Genomic DNA, 14,770 nt, shown 5'->3' with positions numbered 1-14,770 from the left:
AGGTGAAAAACACAGCTGCGAATGTTCTCAGGGAGACATGGCTTATCTATAAGAACACAAAACTTGTGCGAAAGATGGACCACGCCAGAGTCAGGAAGCACCAGAGGAAATTCCTCCAAGCCATTCACCAGTAGGTACCGCGCTCTGACCCGTCGACTCGCACCACGCGGGTTGCTCTGGTACATTTTACCCTGCAGTGCGTTCGTTTGCTTCATTCACACACCTGAGATCTGAATTGTTTGACACCTGTAGCATGTGTTTACGTTATGGAATCTTTTCTCAACAGCAGATCCTGACTAAATTTTTAGGTGTGACAATGAGCTGAGTTGGCCGGTAAATTCTGCATCGTAGCGTGAGAGTGTTAGAATACGCATAACAAAAATAGATCCAAATGCATGTAAAGGATTTACTATGAATTAGTCACAGTATAAATATGTTGAAAATTGCCTTTGTCATCTGTGCAAAATACTTTTGTCTCTGAATGAGAAAACATTTCCTGCAGGATTTGGCTGAAGCAGGCAATTTTCTGGGGTTATTCCTGAAAAAAGGACTCTTGAAATATTCGCAGCAGTATGATATTGATCGTCCTGCCTCTCTCTCTCTCTTTCGCTCTCGCGCTCACCTTGGATGTCAGATTGATTTGTGTGCGTCTGTATCCGCTGTGTGTCGGTTTGCAGGCTGACACCCGGGGGGGGGGGGTTCAGACATTTACCTGCCAGCTAGACTTTTATTGGGTCCCACAGGACTCCTAAAGTGCTATCTCTGTAACACTATCAATTCTAGCCCCAACAAACATTGCTTAAAAGCACCTCCACCTTCTTTTATTATCCGGCAATCAGCTCAGTGTTTTGCTCAAAACGCAACAAGAGTTGGAATGATTTTGATTTTATGCAGCTGCATGATGGACTGAAACGTCCCCTTTTTTGTATGCCCGCTTGTTTCCTGTGGTTTTACACATATAGAGAGTATATACTGTATGTGGGTCTTTGTGCGCTCCTGTTTTTCATTTAACTTTTTTGCCTCACATTTCAGATGTTTCATTACGGTTCAGGAATACACAAAGGCTCTGCTGTCGTTGCGACCCACATCCAGTTTTGTGCTCTTTCTTTGTCCTTGCTGTCATATTCAGACTGATGTCAAGGTCATTATGTGTGCTCAGCTCCTGTCCGGTAGGACTGCCTGGTGATGGGAATCCCTGTGAGCTGCAGCTAAATCATCTACAGAACCAGATTCAGTTGGGAGAAGTCGCGTATAGCTTTGTGTGCAGGGACCGTGACTCAGCACCGTGTCAACGCCCTCCTGCCTCACCTTTGTCGTGTTGCGGTTCTGTTTTGTTCGGGAGGTAGTTTGTTCACAAGCCTTATCTCGGAGCGTTCGAAGCATGGGTGGAGGATGTGATCCATAAACTCTGAGATGAATACGGGACAGGAAGCCGCCCGGCAGCGGGCTGATCCCTCAAGCGCAGCATTTCAGAAGCTGACAGGCACCCTTGGCCCGCCATGAGGCGGTAGTAACCATCAAGTCAGATATCTTATCGCCTGTTTCTCGCAGTCGAGGCCGCCTGAAAAATACCGAAATGTCCTCATCAGTCACTGTAAAGGATGGAAGCTGTAAACCATTGTTAAATGGAGCCAGAGAGGCTGTTTGTGTGGTTAAATCATCAAAGGTAACAGGAAGGCTGGTTTGATTTACTGTATTCTGGATAACCAGGAGTAGGACGGAGCGGGGGAAAGGGATTAGAGAATGAAAGAGAGGAAGCAGCGCGGCAGCGATCAGACACACTGAGCGATGGCACGCTGGTGGCAGGGAGAAGAAAGCGGAGAATAAACGCTTGCTGTTGTTCGGAGGTGACAGTGCAGAAGCAGGTTTTGCCGGCTGAATGTGTTTCTCTGATGTAATAATTCATTTGTCTACTTCATGTGTCCCTCTTTTCCTGTTTGTGTCGACACAATGCGATAGAGCTCGAAAGTAAGTCTTCGCCTCACACGTAGATACAGACCTGCTGTTTGCATGCCAACGAGAGCTTGAACCCAATAATGTGACCAAAACATTACGCTCCCTCATTCGATAAGTGAAATTCAAGCGAAGGAAACCATTGTCCTTTGCATTGACTGTTTTACATGATGCATCCGTAACATCGCCAGATTATTTCATCTAAGCTGCTATCAGGTTTGTATTTGATGTCCTTTCGACTGAGTAGCATGTCAATCTTATAAAGATTATTATTCGCCTACATTTGACTCTCAAGGCACTTTAGATTAAAAAAAAAAAGAAAACGCAAAACCACACTTCAAGCCTAATTATTGATATGCTTTGCACATTGTTGACGCCCACAAATGAATGCAAAGTGAATTTCAATTATCGGTGATGGAGGGTGTTTTTCTTTCCATTTATGCATGGATGTGATGAGAATTTGATCTTTAATCAGGAAGCCACTGATTAAACTCCAATCATCTATGCTTTCATGTACCGAAAGATGGCGACTAGAGCGCTATATTTTGTCATTTTACACAACTGAGCAGTCATGTTCATTCCAATCAGGGCTCAGGGTCATCTTTCGGCACGTGGAACCATTGTTAGTCCTGCTACTATTTTCGAAGCTACATTCCCTCCATTTCCCACTTGGATGGCCCAGTAGCAAAGACGCTGATGCAGCATTATCATGGCTGGTAAGCTGCATAATAGCCTAACATGGAGCTGTCATGCATCTCTGCACTAAGAGGAATTAGCAGAGTTTGCCATGTGAACACAGCTTAAACACTTCTGAGGTCGTTTCAACCACCAGGCATGAGATTGTGCGCATGCAAACGAATGTCTTGCACTATGTTTCAGGCCGTAGCATCTGTTAAGTCGGGCGTCTCAGTAGAACCCCTTTGGGAATGCTGTATCACTTCCGTGCACAAGGTTGAGGTGGGAATTAAAACAAGGGAATGGAACAGTGAGGGCGCTTGTTAACTCAGAGATCGCTGCACTGAAGAGACGGTGGCGTGACCCGAGAGGAAGGTTAGGATAAAGCCTCGGGGCAATCCGGCAAAAGCTCCAAAGGAAGGGCCGTAAAGAGAAATCACGACAGGCTGCGCAGCAACCTGCCTGTTAAACTAAAGAAAAATAAACATTTCTCTCAATAGTGAGGAAAACCGGAAGCCACGAGACAGAAAGCAAGTCAGGAGCATTTAGCAATGTGCTGCAGCACGAACTGAGATTGCCTTTGATTGAGTGGGGAACTGAAAAGCCGAGCTTAACCGCTTTCCCCTGATGAATAGCAAGCAGATCGAGAGTGCCATTCAAAAGGAGAGCGGCCCATCGGGGGCAATTGACAGAATGAAAGAGATGCAATGAATATTAAAGATCATCCACATCCTGGCCTCGAGCTGCCCCGTGTATCGACCCTGTTTACTATTCGTATTCTCTGATATCTCTGATTTGAACAGATCCCGCATCAACTTTAAAGTCGTGCAACACGAGTGCCTGTTATCTCGCACCATTTCTGATAAGGTCTACATTTCTTTCATCTAATTATTGACGATAATCACATTTGCAGTAGTATTGTGTTCGTGGCTGCAGAGCCTTCGGTGAGGCCTTTGGCCCCCTCTGTCGGTCCGACCGGTCAACCTTCGCTCCACATCTGCCTGTCTGCAGGAAACAGAGACAATCTTGCATTAAATCCCCATTGCAACTATAGATCGGGTCTTCTTATTATATAAAAATCTGAAATATCAACAACAAAACCTGCCGCCTTGCTGTTTATCGTGCCCAGTTTTTGTTTTTGATTCAGGAAAATAATACTCTCTGATATCGTGAGGCCATGTGTCGTCGACACGCTACGAAAATGCACAGCTGCTGTTTCTCAGCAGTAAAGAGAGGCTCAGCAGCCTAATTAAATGGGACATATGAAATATTTAATCCTTTAAAAAAATAGTTGTGTTTGTGTTGGGGGGTTAGTTTATTTTTTATAAACAACAACAAGAAGAAGCCTTTGTGACTTTACTTATATAATGCAGGACCTTTTAGCTTCAGGTTGTGAATAATTTTGACTTTTATCAATGCTGCCTTAATAATGATCGACTGATAGCTCCTACCCAAAAGTTAAAGCTCAGCCTTTGTATCTCCTCCATGCAGCATCTGATATGTTTGGTGACTAAATAACCCATAAGTGTAGAAGGAGAACATCAAAAGATATGGCAGTGAGTATTTGCCGAGTCGTTTGATAAGTGACGCAAGTCCTTTAAAGTTCTAAACACGTAGGTTGAGTAGGATGCAGAGCTGCTCCCCTTCTCCACAGCGGCAGCTCTCTCCTCGTCTGCGGCCTCCTTTCCACCTGCATGCAGCTCAATCAAACAAACTGACCCCTGCATTCTCTACACAAATGCATGTTCTAGGACTGCTCTCCGTGCGTGTGTGTGTGTGTGTGTGTGTGTGTGTGTGTGTGTGTGTGCACAGACTTAACAGTAAACCCTTTTTATAGCCCTAATTTACTGGGTTCTGAATGGTCTTGTGTTCAGATTGAGAAGTGTTAAAATGGAGCAACGCAAGCTGAATGACCAAGCAAACTCACTAGTGGACCTTGCTAAGGTAAGCTTAGACCAACAACGGCATCCTGCTGCACTGCACGTGAAGATAGACAACTATCCTTCCTGATGACGTTCTTTCACCGTGTGTGATGGAATTCAATGCATGCCAGCTCACTTTGCTCAAGTGGGTGTGTTTTTCTGATATAATCAAAGTCTACAGGTGTCAAATAAACAGACAGGCCCGTTTACAGTTGGGGGGGGGATTACAAATAAGTCTGTGTCATTTGAAATAACAATGTGCTTTTGCGTCTGCAATCGTCCACTTCAAGTATTCACCGGCGTTTGTGTCCACTCGATTCACGAAACAAGAGTTGACACACCGTATAGGTAAAAAGGTCCAGGCAGGCGGCGTGCCAACCTGACGCGGCAGAAACAGTAACCCGAGGATTCAGGAAGAAGTACAGGCAGGAAAATAGCGGAGCGGAAGGCAGAGTGCTGTGAGGTTCAGAGGTTATTATCCCCACTGTCACACCGGATTCAGACCAGGGTATCGCGAACAATACAAGTTTGTATATTACGCAACTGTGAAGTTACGGCCCTGGTGGTCAGTGGCACGCAGGGGGGGGGGGCAGTGTAGCGCCGGTCCCTTGGTGCTGCCAGTGGAAAGATGGAGAACGTAACACTGACAGCTGCGATGAGGAACCCCTCAGATCACAGCGTACCCCATTACTCAATATCTCCCTTTTTATCGGGGATTCGCACTTCAGTCGGAGGTTGTGGTACGCCGTTCGGTAAAAATGTGGTTTCTCTCCACAGCATTTTCTTCCGGATGAATTGCGCATCATGACATCATACTCCAATTCCTGTTTGAACACCACCACTACCATTTCCCTCCCCAGGCATAATTTATTTTCTTATCCAGAAATAGGTTTTGTGGTTGTGGTACATCATCAGAAATCATAACTATTCAAGCTGTGTACTACTACACCTCTTTTCTTGGGCTCTGGGGAACCATTTGGGTCCCTTGAAAAAGCTGCACATCTGATTAAGCAATAGAGCACACTGACCTCTACTCTGTCAGGCAGAGTAGAGGTCAGTGATACTTAAGTCCTCCTTCTTTCACATACACAGCCCATCCCATTATCCCCCACCTCACATCGGATTTATTGATGGATGGCATCGCTTAGGGTGCAGAGGATTATAAATCCCCTGCTGAATAATGTCACAAAAAGATCCTTCCAGCACAATCACACCCCTGCATAATCCACAAATGTGACACCCCAGCGTTTTGTTGATTACTTTTGAAAACTGATCCTCTGGAATTAAAATGCACCGCTGTCTGTTTCTAAAGGTCTGTGAATGGAAAGATTGATGTATCAAATATGCAGGAAGCCCCCCCCCCCCCCCCACACAGGCATCTTTCCTGTCTCTTCAATGTTGCAGATTAATGTACTCTCACCTGAGTTTTTATCTTGATTACTGATGTTCTCCTCTTCAGTCAGTCTGTTTTACTCTTTTTCTCGGATGCTTAGAATTCATAGGAACGATTGACTTATTTCAAGTATGTCTTAGAATAGGTTCCCATATGTGGACTGAATGATGTGACTCCCCCTCCTTGTGTTGCTGACGTTTCACTGTTACCTCAGTAAGGGAATAGTGCCCATCGAAGCACATGAATGGAAGCAAATAGACTGACTTGCTGAAGCAGCATATTGGCTTCACTGGAACCTTGATACGTCATTTATACATGCCAAGAACCTGAAGGCTTTGTTCCCAAGCTCTTCTCATAAAGGGATCTCTGGAGGAGGAACAGTTTAAATAAAGCTTTAACTGTATATATGCGCATGTGGATATTGTTGTCGGGAATATAGTGTAAATCTAAATTTTCTGTGCTGTGTCATTCAAGTTCAAGTCTGCAATTTGAACATAATGTGATGAGGAAATTAGTATTTTGTGTTGAGCTGCCTGGAATGAACAATCAATCAATAGATTGAACAATCCGGTCTTTTATCTCCATTCTGCATGTTGGTAATGGGCACAAGATTATATTTTCCATTTGTAAAATGGTCATTCTAAGTGCATCCTCTCCCCTGTTCCAGACTCAGAACATCATGTATGACATGATATCAGACTTAAATGAGAGAGGGGAGGACATGGAGAAAAGGATTGCCCTGCTGGAGACGAAGCTGGAGACTCTCCTGACTAACTTGCAGGCTCTGCCGGGACTCATCAGCCAGGTCATCAGCCAGAAGCACAGGGACTTCCTGGAGGTGCAGCTGCAGCCTTACGACAAACACAGCCCTGAGCGCTCACAGTCGGTGTCCCGACGGCGGTCGTCCTCCACGGCCCCGCCCACCTCCTCGGAGAGCAGCTAGAGTCAGAGGGGAACTCCTCCACTGAAGACTTTTGCCATCATATGGCCAAGTTGCATTTATTGTAAAACCTTATGGTTTCAATAACTATTATCCAAATTCTGATGACAGAATCCAAGATACTGGGGACAATGTATTTTAATGGATAACTTCCTGCTGTTGTTAGTTTTTTATTACCTCAAAAAATGTTGTTATCCTTGCTCTATAGTGACATGACCGCATATAATGGCACTTCCTTCAGTAAAAACGAAAAGGCCTATCGAGGTATGATAAGCGCTCTACTCCGTCTCTATGCAGAGATAGCCAGTTTTAGATGGCAAGGTTATCGTGTGAAACTATTGCACTAAAATAGTGCTTCTCACAGACTTTGTGCTTCTTCTGGCTCGATCCAGTCTTCCTCAAATCACACCAGGAATACACTAAGAAATTAGTCAGGGAGCATGACAGCGATGCTGAGGGAAAGCATGGGGTTCATTGGAGTGGAGTGGACTGACACCAGAAGGCAGATGGAAATCGCTCCAACACACTGTCACTCAGAGATAACTGAAAAGCTTGACATGAGGACTGTAAGCATATATCTTTGGGGGTTAGATACAGCATCCACTATAGCAGATTTATTTTTCAGAACGTCCCTGTAGAATGACAGTTTTTGGGGCAACATTGCAAATAATTAAATCCTCTAGTCCAAATGATTGCATCGAAATCTGTACTTGCACTTTTTTTTTTATTATTGCACTTCAATACTGACTGATGTATGATATGAAGATGCGATGCTCATTAAAAGAAGAACATTTGCGATGTTTGGGCATGGGTTTATTATTCTCAATTCTTATCTTGTGGCAAATGTGGATTATTCAAGTTGAAGCCCTGTGTTCTCTACTTCTAAAAAAAAAAAGAATTACTAGTGTTACCCTGCTGCGGTCTGCAGAGATGTATTGATTGGTCAAAAGCTGAGTACTTATCACCCCTTGTCTTGCTGTGTCTCACCTACTGTCCTTACTTCCTATACTATTTATGCTTGCTGTCAACCTGGCTGGGCAACAACAAATGCTGAACAACTTGCTGAAACCATATCTACCTTTTAAAAGAAAATGCCTATTTTTGTATATTTTGATGAGGACAAGCACACCGCCAACCAATAAACAAATATGTTTGACAAGACAGATTTAGCAGCTCAGTATTACTTGGAATGGATTTGAGATGAAAACACAACATCAACCACTCGTTTCTTCCCAGCGATCAATTCTAGACTTTTTTTTTTTTCTTCTTTTTTTTTTTTTTACCGCATATGCTTTAGATAACACTGTTGTGAGCGCTGGCAGAGCAATACCAAGAGCAGAACTAGCAAATCTACCTACAGTAAATGACAATTATTACATTTTTAGATGGAGTTTTGATGTCAAAAATCCAAATACTTAAACATTGATTAAATAACTTCTCTGGTCTTTTGCACCTAATTTGTCTCCATATACCGATGTGGAAAATTATGTGGCTAATATATCCTCTAAATATTATATATTTAGTAATATATCATTTATACATGCGACCTTTGAAGGTTCACAGAGAATAGATATGCGTCGGTGATAATCTGATCAAATTCAGCCCACTAACTAAAAAATTGATTTGATTATTCATAAAAAGTCAGATGTTCAGACCACAAATTGAACATAGGAACATAGAATCCAATGTGAGGATATAATGTATGGCACGCAAACGGCAAACAAACAATAAACATCTATAATTTGACAGCCCTGTGTATTTTTTATTATTATTGCGTGACAGTTTAATATTGACTCAATAAATGTTTACAATACGCATTAACGTTTGATGTGTTGGGCAAATCACTTCAAAGCCGAATTGACTTTTAAAATCACAAGATTAAGATCCGTTCAATCGCAAGAGATTTAATAATTTCAAATGTAGGATGACATAATGGGAACATGAAGTTAGTATTCTTTGTGTGTTGGTCAAAGCCACACAGTTTGTACCAAGATTGTGAGTTCACTGCGTACTCTTACTACGCCTTAATAAGTACGCCAAATAAAAGTGGGCGGACTGCAGTTGCGAAGTCCCCACGAAGAAGAAGAAGAAGAAGAAGAAGAAGAAGAAGAAGAAGAAGGTTGCGAATTGCAATGTGCACACGAAGAAGAAGTTTGCTCTGTCCTCGCGAGATTTTCCGCGATCAGCGCACACTGGTACTTACGTGTCTGAAGCTCGTGTGCCGGCTAGCTTACCTTCAACTTTGCTAACGTCCGTGTAAAATCTACCCGAATTATTTCGGTGGGGTTGCCGTGTACAGAGGCATCTTTTCCACCATGAGTATACTTGTGAGAATAGCAGAGATTGAAAATGAGGTAAGATTTAATTAACGGTTATTAGCAGCTAGTTGTTAGCATAAACATCATTATTGCAATGGGTTAGCCGCTTGGCTAACACTAGCGAAAAAAACCAAAGCCCCACAGCTGGGATTCACGCAGAGTTATGCTTGATTAATTTATGTTTTGTATCTGTGTGAATCAATGGTTATATTAAAGACTATTCCCTAGCTAGCTCTGTGGAAGAGTTGCGGCATGTTTTGCCTTCTGATTATGTTTGATTGGCTGTAAATAAAAATGGCAGCCGTGTCGAGAATTGGTTTTGTCACTCGAAAAATGAATTGGTGGTGTGTAATGTAACGTGTCTCGATTCAGGATGCTGTCTTGCGTTGGTTATTTTAGGCACTTCTGAAAACGAGTCTCATTTCACCTGACACTCCTGTGGAATTGGAGTTTTCAAAAATGTAAACAAATACATTTATGTAAAGCTAGAAACACTGTAGTGATGCACAAAAATGTATTTGCACCTGTTTTGATTCAGTGTGTCGCGAGGACCACAAGATCTGCTACTCTCAATCTGTACTTCCACCTGGCAGTTCTCTGCTTAAACAGAATTATCATGCAGTAAAGAAGTGCAAGGCGCCGTGCTTTAATTGTTCTCGTGCATTTTAGATGGCCAGGACGCAGAGAAACAAGGCCACCGCTCATCACTTGGGTTTGCTCAAAGCACGACTTGCTAAACTGCGGAGGGAACTCATCACGCCAAAAGGAGGCAGCGGGGGTGCAACGGGAGAAGGTAATGGTTCATAGATACGTTTATTCTATATTTTACTTACTTTTTGTTTTCTAAAAACACATTTGCTAATAAACCGTTTTAAGGAAACAGATATATTCACATTTCCTCTTTTTTTCCCCCCTTTTAGGTTTTGATGTTGCAAAAACCGGTGACGCTCGTATCGGCTTCGTTGGATTTCCGTCTGTTGGAAAGTCTACACTGCTAAGTAACCTGGCAGGCGTGTACTCTGAGGTTGCTGCCTATGAGTTCACCACGCTTACGACCGTACCTGGAGTTATTCGGTACAAAGGTGCCAAAATTCAGGTATAATATTTCCTATTTCTTCCATATCACGGGAATGTTTTCAGTGATTTACTGAATTTATTTCCAATTTTTTTTCTGCTTATCCCTTCTCAGCTCCTGGATCTTCCTGGGATCATTGAGGGGGCTAAAGATGGAAAGGGAAGAGGCAGACAGGTCATCGCAGGTAAAGTGTGAACGCCGAGGTTTACGATAAAACCAAAACGTGTTTAGATTGGCAATAAAATGATCACGGCTCTGTTGTAGCCTTTTCTTCTCTTTGTGCCGTTATAGATATTTTTTTTTGCCAATGTATAAGGGTTGGAAAAATGAACAGCTGCTGTAGTGGCATCAATGTTATGACAAAACATTGGTTGTATTTAGAGTTTTGAAGAGTGGAAGGAGAAGTTTGAGGTTAAGTGGCTTTGATTCTTCTCATGCAGTGTCTGCATCTCTCTTCTCTGTTTGTTTCAGTTGCTCGAACTTGCAACCTCATCCTTATCGTTCTTGATGTTTTGAAACCTCTTGGTCATAAGAAGCTGATAGAGCACGAGCTGGAGGGCTTCGGCATCCGACTTAACAAGCAACCACCCAACATCGGCTTCAAGAAGAAGGACAAAGGAGGCATCAACTTCACGGCTACGGTATTTGTCACAACGAGAACAATTTAAATCCATAGATGCATAAACATCTACCAATTATTGTCGCTGAAATTAAGAACATCAATAAAAGGTTTTAATTAATGGAAAAGTTTGTCATGCAGCCGGTGGATATGCAAAATAACTGTATCCTATAAATAGATGGTGTAGTAAATACTTGTTATTACTCCGGCATGTAGGATTTAGGTGTCTGCAATGTTGGATGTAGTGCAAGCTTTTAATTGTGGCCTTTCAGCACCATTGTATAATGTAAATTGTGGTGCGTGATGACATAATACTGCCCTCTGGTGGACCTCCAAAATGTTACACTTGCCAAAGTCATTTCGTTCACACTTACATCTGTCAGAGAGGGTTGGAGGACGTTAATATCAAGAAGGAAGTTATAAATGCTATAAAATTGTGCGTAGTGCTGGATCCTGGGCTAAGGAATGGTTTTCTGTGGATCCAGGCATGGCTGCAAATTCTTTATCACTTTACTAGATATGAACTTTTCTATGTTTTTTTTTATTTTATACTTCTGGATTTTATAGAACTTGAATCCACCTCACTGTCTCATGTCCATTATGATTATGTCCTCTTTAGTGCGCCCAAAGTGAGTTGGATACCGAAACTGTAAAGAGCATCCTGGCAGAGTACAAGATCCACAATGCCGATGTTACACTGCGCAGCGACTCCACGGCCGATGACCTCATTGATGTGGTGGAAGGAAATCGGTACAGGATGAGCTGTCTTTAGTCGTTTAGAAAAAAAAACACAATTTTCACACACTTTGGTATCAATGGAGCTATAATCATAAAACATGTGCCATCTTATTAAAACAGAAATTGCATTGATCGCACGACAGTTTTGTGGACAGCAGCGACTCCTATTCTCTCGTTTCTACAGGGTCTACATCCCGTGCATTTATGTGCTGAACAAAATCGATCAGATCTCGATCGAGGAACTGGACATCATCTACAAGGTGCCCCACTGTGTGCCCATCTCGGCCCACCACCGCTGGAACTTCGATGACCTGCTGGAGAAGATGTGGGACTATCTTAAGCTTGTGCGCATGTAAGAATTATTCTACAGTCACGAAAAGGGGGTGCGATCGGAGCCGAAAGGCAGCCGGGGGATTCAAGTGCTGCAAAACGAGGAATCTATGAAAAGAAATGTGTTGTTGATTCAGAATGCAGAATTTGATGGAGATCTGTGTTCATTTGCAGCTACACTAAGCCCAAAGGCCAGCTCCCCGACTACACGTCTCCTGTTGTCCTCCCTGACGAATGGACCGCAGTCGAGGATTTCTGTTTAAAGATTCACAAAAACCTCGTCAAAGAATTGAAGTAGTAAGTAACATAAATTTTGCGTACAGTTTTAACTTTGAGCGCTGCTCCGCACAGAGGTGAAGCACTCGTCTCCATCCTTGACTTTATGCTTCGACCCAAAGGGAGTGAGCCACATTTAAACTGACGGAGAAGAGAGACGCCTGAGCTGCACAATATTGTGTTTCAACATTGATATGATAACGCATCCATGAGCATTAATCACACCACGGGACGTATTCATGCCTTTTGATGCAACAGAAAAGCTCAAGTCTTCTTTTTTTCTTTACGGACCCACCAGAGAAATAGAACATTTTATTCACTTTTAATTTGTTTAAATTCATCTTCATCTGCACCCTGAAGGATTTTGTGGAGGGGCAGAGGTTTTGTGTGTTTGTCGGTCCGTCTATTCGTCCTTGTAGTTAGTCGTGGTATTCTGATTTCAATGTGTTTTGTTATATCATTACTTTTTAATGTTCTGAAGTCCAAGAAAAGCAACTAACGTCATCCATCAGCAAATAGGGATTCTAATCAAGTCATTGTCTTACATCCACCTTTCTTGTGAGGTATGGCGCTCATGTGAGGGTCTGGGTTGGGATCAGAGGGGACGTGTTGCACCACCATTTCTAAATGGGGACGCTTAAGGTCATCAATCAGTCTGTCGGTGCTGCTGAGATGACCTATTCTCCAGGGAATGACGGGGTTAAATGTGATTAGAGCGTCTGTGTACCGAGAGGGTACAGAACCATTGTTGCTGTAGCAAAGATAGAAGAATGTCTTTGTAAATGTGTAATTCTCACATTTTGAGCTCTTGCATCCTAGTTTGTTTTTTTTTTTTTTAAACAATAGTTCATCCTGTTGAAGTAATTTTCAATAATTCTTTCAGTGCACTTGTGTGGGGAGCATCCGTGAAGCACAATCCTCAAAAGGTGGGCAAGGACCACGTGTTGGAGGATGAAGACGTTATCCAGCTGGTGAAGAAGTAAAAGATGTCTCCGCTGCAGGGCCTCGACGTCTCAAAGCGTTCTGTAGAGCCGCTCGCTAAATCACCACATCCATTAGAGCGTCTGTGTTGTGTGGATCAGTTTTCTGCTTTCATTTTAAAAAGTGACATGAATCCAAGTGTCATCTTTAAAAGAGCTTACAGTGCTTAACACCATAGTTCATATTGAATATTGGTAATAAAACCTGAAACAAATCCCTACAATAAAATCTAACCTATGAAATCTGTTTTCTTCTCCTTCCATCTTTAAAGCCCAGTTCATCCACCGTTATTAATGATTTTAAACGCATCGCTTGTAGCTGACGGACTTTGTCCACCGTCTGTTTCTGCAGATGTGCTGCGCCGCTTCATTGTCTCCCCCAGAAACGGCAGCACTGCAGCCATTAGTCCGGCTCGGTCTCATCTGAAAGCCTCGTCCGGCGCTGTGATTTATGCTGCACTGATGAAGCCAGTTATTCAGACGGGCGGCCCACACCCCTCCTCTGGAAGGGACGGCCACTCAGGCTAATCAATTCATTCACTCAGACGCGGTCTGGGGACATCACCGACCAGCTGTTCACAGCTAACAAGTCTCCGCTGAGCAGCAAGAAGAGCATTTCATCAGAACCCGGGGCACTTCTGGGAGCTTGCATCGTCTAATGCTGTTACGCTGCAGCAGCCATTTTGTGTCTGAGCGCCTCGTACTCGCTGGTGATAGCAGTGGGTGGTGCCGGTTAACATGCACGTGTACAGTCTGTGATAAGATAAGAGACAGGATGGTCTGTTTTCGTGATGGTATATGAGCGTCCTTCATATTTAGATGATCTCTTTAAGTAGGAGATCATCGGCTAAATAAAAGGAGCCCAACATTTCAGTGAAGCGTCCAAATCAGTGGCTTTAAGAAAACTGTTAAATGAAATGCGATTATATCTAAAATCTCAATCCACATGCGACCAACGCTTTCTCAGAGACAACATTTCATTCCACACCTTTGTGTGGGAGGCAGCGTATTCGCCCATTTTTCATTGGTTACGCGATACTTTGAATGCCAGTCTTTGGGTGTTCAAAGTGGACACCGACGAATTGATCGAGAGAAAGCTGATGTACGAGAGCGACAACACTTCGTGCAACTCTAAAGGTCAACCAGGACGCCGTCGAGTGAATCTGATAGACTACAGAGCTTTTTCAGTAAAAGCTGCGGCGGTCGGAGATCTGCCTGCCTGCCTGTCCCACAGCAGCAAGATCAACCCTATTCAGACACCATCCGCCCCCCCCGCTCTACCCTGTAAATTATAGCAGCACTTTAGCTAATGAAAGAGTTGAAGACCGGGCACTAATAAAAGCCATTAAGTGAATAAGGCACTTCCCCCTCTAACAAAATTAAAGAATCTATCCATTTGGAGAGGAAGGGCTCTATATTAATATTTATGAAATGCGGAACTGGTGGCCCTCCCAAATTCCCCAACCCGCATCCAATCCTAGCCTGGACAAGTCCTCCTTGCCAGTGCACCTATCCCAAGAGAACATCGCCAACCCCTCCTAGCTTGAAGGA

The 14,770-nt window shown here is 43.3% G+C and overlaps 2 protein-coding genes across 2 annotated transcripts in view; both read left to right on the top strand.

Moving 5' to 3' along the window:
* The window catches only part of LOC137908794 (small conductance calcium-activated potassium channel protein 2-like), a 7,227-nt gene extending 341 nt beyond the window's left edge, over window positions 1–6,886 (top strand). Inside the window, exons 2-4 of the mRNA XM_068753216.1 lie at window positions 3–130; window positions 4,503–4,572; window positions 6,611–6,886. Of these exons, the coding sequence (XP_068609317.1) occupies window positions 3–130; window positions 4,503–4,572; window positions 6,611–6,886 (474 nt within the window). The remainder of the gene's footprint in view (window positions 1–2; window positions 131–4,502; window positions 4,573–6,610) is intronic.
* A 2,214-nt stretch (window positions 6,887–9,100) lies between these two features.
* Window positions 9,101–13,450, top strand: drg1 (developmentally regulated GTP binding protein 1). Its single transcript, XM_068752808.1, has 9 exons — window positions 9,101–9,237; window positions 9,871–9,994; window positions 10,122–10,297; window positions 10,391–10,460; window positions 10,748–10,917; window positions 11,515–11,645; window positions 11,818–11,985; window positions 12,138–12,260; window positions 13,123–13,450. The coding sequence occupies exons 1-9, from the start codon at window positions 9,199–9,201 to the stop codon at window positions 13,220–13,222; spliced, it is 1,101 nt and encodes a 366-aa protein (XP_068608909.1). The 5' UTR covers window positions 9,101–9,198; the 3' UTR covers window positions 13,223–13,450.
* The last annotated feature ends 1,320 nt before the right edge of the window (window positions 13,451–14,770 follow it).

Source organism: Brachionichthys hirsutus, chromosome 19, assembly GCF_040956055.1.
Source record: "Brachionichthys hirsutus isolate HB-005 chromosome 19, CSIRO-AGI_Bhir_v1, whole genome shotgun sequence".
Taxonomy (NCBI): domain Eukaryota; kingdom Metazoa; phylum Chordata; class Actinopteri; order Lophiiformes; family Brachionichthyidae; genus Brachionichthys; species Brachionichthys hirsutus.
Note: the sequence above shows the minus strand (reverse complement) of the source record. Positions and strands in the feature narration are given on the sequence as shown.